At 29.0% G+C, this 11,517-nt stretch overlaps 2 protein-coding genes across 2 annotated transcripts in view; both read left to right on the top strand.

The window, feature by feature from the left end:
• Positions 1–7,420: 7,420 nt before the first annotated feature.
• Positions 7,421–8,713, top strand: LOC107944647 (acetyl-CoA-benzylalcohol acetyltransferase). The gene has a single exon (XM_016878454.1). It carries the CDS (start codon positions 7,421–7,423, stop codon positions 8,711–8,713), a length of 1,293 nt encoding a protein of 430 aa, XP_016733943.1.
• Positions 8,714–10,285: 1,572 nt separating this feature from the next.
• LOC107944649 (uncharacterized) overlaps positions 10,286–11,517 on the top strand; it is a 17,621-nt gene continuing 16,389 nt past the window's right edge. Inside the window, exons 1-2 of the mRNA XM_041101865.1 lie at positions 10,286–10,729; positions 10,835–10,915. Of these exons, the coding sequence (XP_040957799.1) occupies positions 10,530–10,729; positions 10,835–10,915 (281 nt within the window). The 5' untranslated portion in view covers positions 10,286–10,529. The remainder of the gene's footprint in view (positions 10,730–10,834; positions 10,916–11,517) is intronic.

The following is an 11,517-nucleotide window of genomic DNA, read 5'->3' as shown; positions in this document are numbered from 1 at the left end:
TATTCAAAAACTTTAGTGTCATAAATCAAATTCCATTATATAATTTTTACTAATTTTATATTAAAAAAAATAAAATTTCTCTTATGATAATTAATTTACTTTATAAAAATAATAATAAGGATTAGTATACTATTTGGTACTTATGTTGGCTTCAATGTTTAATTCAATACTTAAATTGTTTTACTGTCTCAATTTAGTCCTTGAGTTTAGTTGAATGTTTACTTTGGTAACGAGTTTTGTTTCAATTTGATACTTGAGGTTTTTTTTTGTCCCAATTTGATGCTTAAGTTTGACTTCAACATTCAATTTGGTATTTGAGTTTTTTTCTTTATCCCAATTAACTACACACATGCCATACATTCATTGAACTACATGATGCCATTTAATTTAAATGGAACCTTGAAGTCAAACTTAGGTATCAAGTTAACGATTAGAAGCAAACTCAAGTACCAAATGCTACAAAAACCTTAAAACTAATGACTTCTTATTTTTTTTTATATAATTGAATTTATGTCACGAGTTAACCATTCTCTAATTGAGTTGATGTTTGGTTGACTTATGAAACTGACTTAATCTTTAATTGTAGGTGTTAATTGTAATTTTAGACTTAAGGTGTGTTCTTCATTGTGGGAGAAAAATACTTTTGGGTTAAATATGCTTTTCCCTTATAAAAGTAGACCTGATCATGGGCTGGGCCGTTGGCCCAGGCCGAAGGCCAGCTCGAAAAATGTGAAGGTTTGGGTAAAAATTAGGCCTGAAAAATAGGTTTGGGCAAAAAAAAGGCTTGTGAAAATGGGTCTAGCCTCGAGTAAGGCTTTTTGGCCCGGCCCGAATATTTAAAAAAATTTACATTTTTTGCTCTTTTTTTTACTATTTTACTATCATTTCACCTATCTTAATTACTATTCTGCTATTATTTCACCTATCTTAATTGGATTATAATTTATTTTTGTTATACTAATACCTTGCAAGACGATACCTCATAAGTCAATACTTATGACCAAAGAAGACCACCTTCAGAGTTAATACACCTATAAGCTCAAGATTTCATGAGCCTGGATCATCAGGATCAGTTATATAAGATCAGTTATATGGCATGAATGACAAATATTTATTTCCCATGCATGACAATCTATATTAAAGATATACTTGGGACAACAAATGATAACAAGATACTCACATATTGATTCATTTATAGAGAGTTTAAGACTAATATCTAGATGACATGTAACATCTCGAGAACCCTAAAAGAGAACTCCCTTAAAAACTTATGAACACCAAAATATAAATCTAATAGTAAAGATCCAATTATCAAACACCCTAATTATTGAAAAATAATCATCAATAATTTTTTTTTACTTTAGGTTATTATATTTATGATTTTTCAGAATTTATCTAATTTTTTCTTTTACCAAAAATTTTAATATTTGATTATCATATTAAACCGATTAAACTTAAATCCAAAATATAGTGAATTTTTAATAAAAAAATAAATTTATAAAATTTAAACCCGAATTTTTATTTAATAACGGATAAAATAATTAAAACAAAAAAACAAAACAGCCGGGGCAGGGCAGGGCCCAGTGCTAGAATTGAAATAAATGGGAGAGTGAGCACTCGGCATGGGCGAGGAATATGAGTGGGTGTGCTGCAAAAGGAATATTATTTAATGACATAACACCCTTCTCTATATGCTTATATATATATATATTAATAATTTCGTTATAAAATCTCATAATATCTATTTTTTAATATAATATGTAGAATTATTTATAATTTCTTTCTCAATCCGTAAATAAGAAGATAATGAGTTTCAGCACACCTAAACCTACGTACTTTTATATTGACAACAATACTTATACTAATTAAACTAAGATTCAATTCATACGTAATTTAAATTTGATATTTGTATATTTTTGTTTCTTTAATGTTTTTATATAAATTTTTATATAAATATATTCATGTTATCCCTTTCCCACCCTCAGGGGTTCTTTATATATATATTAATAATTATTTTGTACATTATTAATAAAGTTTAAAAAATTACAATTGAGTCTAGGATACGATCATGTTTTTCTTTCATTTTTATAAAAAATAATATTTTAAATTCACTTGTAAAAATTTTATTTTATAATATATGTTTATTTATATACACATATTATAACTTATCTTTGTTAAGTTAAAAAAATACTATTTATTAATTACGAATTTAAATAATAAAAAAATAGTAATACTATCTTAAAGTATAGTAAGGAGAGTCCCAGGATTTAAACTCAAAGGGACCAAAACAGAAAAAAAAAACTTCCACTTTCAAATGAAATCAAATACTTAATTCATAAAATTTTCTTAATTTTGGTCACAAAATTTTAAAAAGTTATAAAATAATCATTGAATTATTCGAAATTTTCATTTAAGTTATTGTGATGTTAAAATCACTGTTATATTTACTTATCGATGAGTACTGATCTGTCATGCTGATCTTTGAGTTGTTGCTTGGAGTTCATTAGTCAAATTTAAAAAGAACAACTTAACAATCCGGTAAATTAAATAGGGGTGAGTAAAATCTAATTTGATTCGAAAAACTCAATAAAAATTTCAAAATTTGAATTAAATAGTTCGAGTTATTCGAATCAACTCGAGTAAAAAATTAAAATTTTCGATTTAACTTGAATATGAATTACACAATTCAAGTTATCCGAATATTTGAATAAGAAAAGGCAAAACTACATCGTTTTGATAAATGTTTACCTTTTCTAAAGTTAAAAGTCAAAACTGTTAAGTTAACAGGTAAAACTACGTCGTTTTGGTGAATGTTTACCCATTAAGTTAAAAGGCAAAATAATTATATTGTTTATGTAGTTAAATAATCTTGTACTTTGTCTACTAGATAAATAGTCGATCCATTTAAATACAACAATGAATATAAATAATAAGATCCGTTAACTCAACTCGATTTGACTCGAATTTTTTTTACTTGACTTGATTTGATTCAATTTGAAAAATTTTCAAATTAAATTCAATTATTAAAATAAGATTCATCAATTCCATTAATTCAAAAAAATTTTATTCTATTCAACTAAACTTGATGAAATGTTGACCCAAAACTTAAATAAAAAGTTTGAAATAATTGAATTAAGTTACTAACTTAATAAATTAGAATAACAGTAGGTGAAAGAGGAAAGTGAAAGAGGGTGATGGCATGGCAAGCGGTGGTGGGAAAGGAGCCACGTAACGCACCATTCTCCCCCACATGCATGTCCCCTCTGCTTGTTGGGGATTGGCCTCACATTGTTTGTATTCAATGAAAATTCATTTGTCTCATTAATTATATATTAATTCATTACTATAACCTTACAAACATTCCCACTTCCCTCATTTTCCTTTTTCTTATTCAATCCTCCACTTGCGCCTTCTCATTCTCATCTTTATTGGTCCATACCTCTTCTTGCCTGCCTCCGATCATTCTTTATTTCTTAATTACCAATTCCACCAACATCATACATATATATATAAATAGAGAGAGAAAGCGAGTTATTGGATTAGAAAAAGATAGAGAAAAAAACATATAGACTGTAAGTAGAGTTGTTCATAGGTCGGGTCTTAAAAAAAATGGGAGAATTTAGATAAAAATATAGGTTCGAAAAATGGGCTTCAACAAAAAAATATAAGACTTGTTTTTCTAAACGAGTCAGGCATTAAATAGGCTTTTTGGTCTGCGTCTAGGCTCGACCCAGCCCAAATTTACAGAAAAAACACTATTATTGTTTTTTAATGTTTTTCTTTTTGCTATTTTTTCATTGTTTTGTTATCATTTCGTCATTATATTGCTATTATTTTGTTGTTATTATTTGGATATTGTATAACTCTTTTTTTTATTAATTTTGATACTATTTAGAGATATTTGTTTGCTAAGTTGGACTTTTTTTAGTGTTATTTAAGTTTTTTTCCATTTGTTGGGAAAGATTTATTTTAATGTTTTTTATTGTATTTGATATTTGATATTTTTAAATTTATTTTATATAAAAAATAATATAAAAAATTTAATACAGGCTATACTTAGACAAAATTTTAGGCCCATTTTTAGGCCCAGACATAGAAAATAAGTCTAAACTTTTTACTTAGTCCGACTCAGCCCACGAACAACTCTAAATAGAAGTATTTATGGATAAAATTAAATTCATATATAATATTAATGTTGTACCTTTTTACTCATGTTCCGTTTGATTTGAAATATTTTAAATTTTATTCAAACCTACATATATTTGTAAATGATTATTCCAATCTTGTTTAAGTCTATACAAACTATAAATTATCTAAATTATAATTGAACAAAAAATTGCATATTATAAACATGAAAAATAAATTGATTCAAATTTGGGTTTCCGATAAAGAGCCCAAGCTCGATTATATTTTAAATGAACTTAATTTTTGTTTATATCAATTGTTTGAGTCTAATATTTTTATCAAAACTATAGTAAAAGTATCAAGGAAGCTTTTGTACTAAGAATCAGATTGTATTTTATCATATCTACTTAAAAAATGGGCAAATTAGTCTCCATATGTAAGATCAAAAAATAAATTGGTAATTCTGTTAAAAATTTTATCTATTTTTACTGTTAAAAACTGATTTTTGTTCATTAACACGAGATGCACGTGGCACGCCATGTTTAACTGTTTGGATATTTCATTAGCCACACCAGTTTAAACAGTTGAAATAGATGAATTTTTTTACAAAAAGTATCAGTTTGGTCTATGATTTAACGTACGAAGATTTATATAATCATTTTTAAGTGAAAGAGATAAAATGTAATTTAATTCCTAATACTAATATTTTAAACTCAAAACTCTTTTGAGTGTGTCATTGACTATAAACAGGTAGGTGGATACTTTGGACAGGTGTAGTGTGGAGTGATGGGCAAAAAGCCCAAATCCAGATAGATATGCTTTAGGTCCCATTTTTTTTTCTTCTTTCTAGTTTGAATATATTAATGGATAAGAAATATTGAGAATGCCCTTTCTTATGAATCATTGACGGAAAACAAAAATTTCCCACTTTTTCTTTGTATTTTCCTTTTGACTTTTAAGGGTGAGATCATGAATGATGTTATTGGCATTTCATCATTTTTAGGGTTCTCTCTACTTACATCCCAACATGAGTTTTGGTGGGTCAAGCTGACTTGTGTTTGATAATTGAGTGTATTAAAGTTTAAAACTTTGGAATTTTCTTTGTCAATTGGAGTTTGAAATTCTTTTTGATTTTGGGCCGACTCCAACTCAAAAATCCAAAGATTTTAGTGCATTTTTCTCACGGTTTTGGTCTTGGATGCCATTGAAATCTAAAGCAGCTGGCATTTCAATCAGCTTTAAACAGCACACAATGGCATTCGCCTTCCCCTGGCCAGTACAAATTGAACTCCGACCGATTCTCGATTGGGAATCGGGGAGCTGCAAGAGCTGGTGTCATTTTACGTGATTGCCGAACTTTGGGTTCTTAGTGACGGACTCGTGCTTGCAAACCACACTAACATTTCTAAACTCCTCACTTATTTTAAGCATATCTTAGTGACATAATTTCTGTTTTAATTCCTTTTGTTTTACTTTTATAATCTATTTTATTGTTTTTTATTATATTGTTTTTAATATAAAATATAAATTTCATTATTATTAACTTTTAATTATTGTTTCTTGTCAATAACATAAGAGAGCAGTGATTAAAGCCTCTTGTTGATATCTCCAAATAACTTGAGTTTGATTCAATTCTCTCTCCCCAATTGACAAATTAACTTTGTACTAACAAAACTATTATTTCACATTATTATCATTTTACAATTTCATAACTATATTTTTAATCTCACTACCAACAACTTTAATACTACACTAACTACTATTTTTTAATCTCACCTAAACAATCTTAACAATATAATTGCCTGAATCCTTAAATTCACCTATATCCAATTCCCAACACTATAAATCAATGAAGTATCTAACAATTACAATAGAGTTGCTCTCAGTACTTTTGTATGAATAAATGTTCAATTAGTCATTTAATACTCAAGAGTAGAAATTATCATTGACTAGATTACACGCCCAAAAAATGGGAGACTTTGGATGAGATTTTTGGTTCGAATCTAGCCCGACCCAAATATATTATATTATAAAAAATATTATATTAATTATATATATTCAATTATATTTATATTAAATCATTAACCTAATAACAATTAAACTCATTACTCAAAACTTAAAAAACACTTACCTAACTAAATAACTCAGCCCAAAATATAAAAATTATATTTAATACAATAAATTATTTATTATATTTATGGTAGTGTTTTTAATATAAATATTGTTACTATATTTTTAATGTGTTAAAAAAGTTTTATTTTATCGTTTTTAGTGCATTTAGTGTATTATATTTTTTTTAAAAATTCTTTTTAAATAAAAAGTAATCTAGAAAACTCAAATATGGGTGAGTCGGGTTGAGCCCAGGTTTACTGTTTTTAAATTGGGCCAAGCTTGGGTAAAAAGTAGCCCATTTTTCGAGCCAAGACCAAGTTTGAAAAATTGGTCTAGATACCTTGCATGAGCCCAACCTGAACCCGATCTGACCTATGACCGCCTCCACTCAGGAGTAAATCTAAGTAAGAAAAATCAATAAATGATCCAAATGGAGTTATTTGGATGATTTATAGAGTACAAGTCAATAATAGTAGTTATCTAAACTAAACCAAAATATATTTTTATTTAATTTATAATTAAATTATTTTTATAGTGTAAAAATAAATATTTAAAATTTAAAATAATATAAAAATTATTTTTAAAAAATACTATAAAGGTTATGTATTATTTTTATTTAATTGAAATTTAATTTTTTTTAAAAAGAATTATGAAAAAGACTTTAATAACTTTATCTAAAATCCATAAAATAAAATAAAATTTATCTTATTAAAATAAATCTAAAAACTGGAAAATTGCAAATAGAAACAAATTATGATGAAGGGTTGACAAACTTCCCAAAGAATCCAACTCACCCCTATTAAAAAACACCTTTTTGGGGGACTTAGTTGTATAAAATTGTAATTTTATGATTTCTCTAGTCCGAATAAAAATAATGTGAAATCATAGTTTTAAATGATTTTTTTCCTTATAGCACTATCCAACCATAAAGAAATTATTAATTAGCTAGGAAAAATCAAAATTAAATGTTTTCGAAACTGGTTTTGTTCTAACACTTCGTAGTAAAGAAGGATTTAAAAACCATAATTAATGGTGATTTACGTTAGAGGACAGTGATCTTAACTTATAATTCCCATGCATTTTTCTCAAATCCTTCAAAATTAAATTCAAAGATAGAGACTTGGATGCAGAAAACTCAAAATACCATAATATAAAAGGCATTGCAAAGATCCCAGTTCAAAAAATGGAGGTCCAAATCCAAACACGAAAGTTAATAAAGCCATCGTCTCCAACACCACTTCACCTCAGAGAATTAAAGCTTTCATGTTTCGATCAAATCGCTCCTCCAGCTTTCGGTTCCTTCATTTTCTTTTTTAAAACACCCATTAATGGCCACCAAACACTCAAAAAGCTCGAGTCTTCACTCTCCGATGTATTAACCAAGTTTTACCCTTTTGCTGGTAGGTTCATCCAAGACCGAAACGCCATTGATTGTAACGACCAAGGTGCTGAATATTTAGAAGCTCGAGTCAGTGTTAGTCTAAACCAGTTCATATTGGAAGAGCTTGACGTTAAATTGGTGAACCTTTTGGTTCCTTACCCTAATGAGCTCGTGTTTACCCCAACAATCCTGGCGATTCAAATCAATGAATTCGATTGTGGTGGTTTAGCCATCGGAACCAGCTTTTCCCACAAGTTTGCGGATGGGTTCACGATTTTTGGGTTCATGAATGGATGGGCTACTTGTTGTAGAATTGGTGTCGATGCTGTGAAATGTTTGAGTTTCGAAACTGCATCCCTTTTGCCTGATGGGTTTAAACCAACGTATAAAATCCCTGTCCCGGGTGATAATTTAGATACCCTAATCACAAAGAGGTTCATATTCACCGCGTCCGCCATAGCCGCTCTGAAAGCCAAGGTGGGGGTGGGGCAATTTTCTAGGGCGCAGCTGTTGATCGCCCTCATATGGAAGGTACGTATTTCAATGGCGAAAAAGAAGGACTCATTACAAATTTTCCCATACAATTTTCGTGGGAAAACAGCTATCCCCATACCATCAAATGGAGCAGGCAACCTGTTTATAAACATCCTCGTACGATTCACAGCAAACGACGATAAGAACCCTGATTTGCTGCATTTGGTGAATTTAGTGGGAAATGAACTGAGGAACGCCGCTGAATCATTCGGGGAAGCTGAAACTGCTGAGGATTTGTTCTTGTCGGCGACGAATTCATCGAGGGAGATCCATGAAACACTAAGTAAAGGTGACACTGAAATTTGTATCTTAACGAGCTTGTCTAAGTTTCCATATTACGAAGCTGATTTTGGGTGGGGAATGCCTGGTTGGATAGCCAGTGTGCATAAGGATGTAGAAATGGTTTTGTTGATGGATACTAGGTTTGATGGTGGAGTTGAAGCATGGGTGACATTGGAACCTGATAACATGGTTAGATTTGAGCAAGATCCTGACATTTTGGCTTATACTTGCAAACCTTCGGACTACTTCACTCGATGCTTATTGGGTTCTGAGAAATAAAATCCAAACAGGTGAGTTTAGTCAACGATATAAGTATTGATGTTATGTTTTCCTTAGATTTGAAGTTTCTTTTTTTTTTCTTTTTTTTTACCTTTATTTGGTATTAAAAATTAATAATATGAACAAAAGCTTTATTTAATTGGTTGAAGCAATATTTTTTAAAGTTGACATCCAATATATGCTTTGAACTTTATTTTTCAATCTTTAAACCACGACGTATTTTTTAAAATGAAAAAATTATGGAACAATATGTGAGTTTGACTATTTTCTTTAAAAACCCATCTAAAGTTAAGCAAAAGTGAATCTAGTGTTAATTAGGGGCAATTTGCTCTTTCTTAAATTATAAGGATTTCAGTAAACAACTTTAATCATTCTTCTCTTATGTTATTGTTTAAAATTTTTAACTTTATCATCAGGTTTTGATTTGGAAAGATTTGACCAAAATAAATTTTGGTTTTAAAACTAATTTAAGGTTAAGGAGTTAATCTTGTTATTGTTGGAAAAATCCAGATATTTCAAAAGAATAAATCTTGAAATATTTGTTTATAAGTTATTATATTTCATTATCTAAAACAAACCAAATTGAGAGGGTGGACTCGCACATTTGATCCAAAAATCTAGTGTGTATATATATATATTTAAGTCTTTCTACTTTTATGATTTCTATCTAATTTTAATTCATCTACCTTAAATCTTAAAAGTATACATTATATGATGAAGTATCCTTGTGTCTAACACGTATTAAGCTTTATATGTTGGCATTGGATTCCCACCACCTAATTGAATTCAGGTCCGTTCTTGATATTTTTAGGGTCTTAGGCAAGATAATAAAATTGGGTTTTAGATTCCTTAAAAGTTGAAAAAAATTGTAGATCCCTTAAAAGTTGGTAAAAAAAAATTTAGACCCTTAAAACTAAAAAGATTTTTTTGAGCCCCTTAATGTTTTTTTTAAGTTAAAAAAAAGGTTAGATTACTTCAAAATTGGAATACAATATTTTAGACCATTTTCAACCTTAGACGCTAAGCAGCGATTCCTCCAAACGACCCAAGGGCCAGGCCTAATTGAATTGCTGACAAACTTCTTCCTTCTTTTTTTTTTCTTTTTTATTAAGGATTCGTTGCTTGTAGAAGAAACTTATATTAATCCCATTAACCAAATTATTAGTCTATTGTTACACATTTGTTAATTCATATTCTAATATGACAACTAAAATACTCATTATGACTATTTAATATGCAAATAATGATATTATCGTTAAATACATGTCATTATTTAGTTCAGAGAAAATATTTGATATACTGTCACTTTATAAAATTTATGTACCATTAATGAATAAAAATATTATATTTCATCATTAAAATTTTAAATCCAATATCTTATAATTCAAAAATTATTAATATTTTTAAAATAGATTTAAATAAAGCTATTATTATTTATTTATAAACTATTTATATTTTTTATTTAATTTAATAACGACGTGTAATATTATTATTTATCGATTTTGCTATTATTCCGTAATAAAATAGTAAAATCATGTTTTGGCTTGCAAGGAACAAGAAACATGTTTTGAAATTTCGTGCTTTGCTCAATTCAGTATGTAAGAAAGTTGAAGAAGCAATATAGGGGTTTGCCTTTAAGCTTTGATTGGAGTCAGGTTTAACTTGTAAGGAAGAGATATCAGGAAATACATGTGAAAAACCATAAACATTATCATCATCATCATCATCCCTTGGCGTGCTGGAACACTCTTTGGTCCTTTCTTAAAGCAGTTTCACAAAAACCATCCCATTGATTTACGAAAAAAAGGAATTTGTGATGAATAAGATGTTTACCAAAGGTTGGTCAGTTTCCTACATGCTGCAAAACCGCATTGAAACACTGTTTCATCCTTACAAAACATTGGGGAAATCTTCAGGTGACATGGGTAAGTTACCTGGTTCCGCTGTCAACAACAACCAAGGGCTGAGATTCATTAGCAACAATATGGGATTCTGGAGAAAAGTCGATACTAACATGTCAGTAAATATTTATAATCTTGTTGAATTTCCATTTTGTAAACTAATATTAACCAGTTTCAGGTTTTGGGTTTAAGCAATTTTTTTCTTTGCGTTTAACTGTAGCGCTATGAAGGATGTGAGGGAAAATGATCACAGCCCACCAGGTGCTGGTTCAGGTCTTCCATGGTGCAGTTTCTCACGCTGGTATCAACATGCTCGGGTTTTGTTTTTGGGTCAAAGTCTGGGTTTGGTCCCTCTATTATGCTTAATTTTGAGATTTAGTTCTTACACTTTGATTTATCATAATTTGATCCCTATATTTTTATAGTGTTAATAGTTAGATCATTAACTATTTCCACTAAAATGTTCACTTTGATTTTTTTTTTAATTTCCCTAACTTAACAATATTATTTTGTGTTGAAAGGCATTAATTTTTATTATTATTTGTGCTAACTAATAGTGCTGACAAGCCTTGACATTATTGGCTAAAGCTAAGGTTGTGAGATATTGATATTCCATGCATAACTTCGGGTAAATTATGTATGTTTGGCTTAAATTTCATCATATGCGTCTTTTTTTTTAAAATTATTTGGCTCTTGATATTAGTCCAATTGTTCTAGGTAATACTCGATTTTGATTATAGTTGATTTTTTATTGAAAGGAGAGTTTCTAAAAGAAATCCACGTCAACCTTTTAGTTATTTGTGCCGGCTAATGACAATAAAAATGGTGAATGTACTCAAGAAATCCCTTTATTATAGGGTTCGGATCAAATTATTCCTTTTACTAATAAATGGATCAATTTAA

This window comes from Gossypium hirsutum, chromosome A03 (genome assembly GCF_007990345.1).
Source record: "Gossypium hirsutum isolate 1008001.06 chromosome A03, Gossypium_hirsutum_v2.1, whole genome shotgun sequence".
Taxonomy (NCBI): domain Eukaryota; kingdom Viridiplantae; phylum Streptophyta; class Magnoliopsida; order Malvales; family Malvaceae; genus Gossypium; species Gossypium hirsutum.
The sequence above is the reverse complement of the archived record's forward strand: the minus strand, read 5'-3'. Positions and strand labels throughout refer to the sequence as shown.

Excerpts from the sequence above, each read along its gene's own strand:
- LOC107944647 (XM_016878454.1), top strand. The coding sequence starts at position 7,421 with ATGGAGGTCCAAATCCAAACACGAAAGTTAATAAAGCCATCGTCTCCA.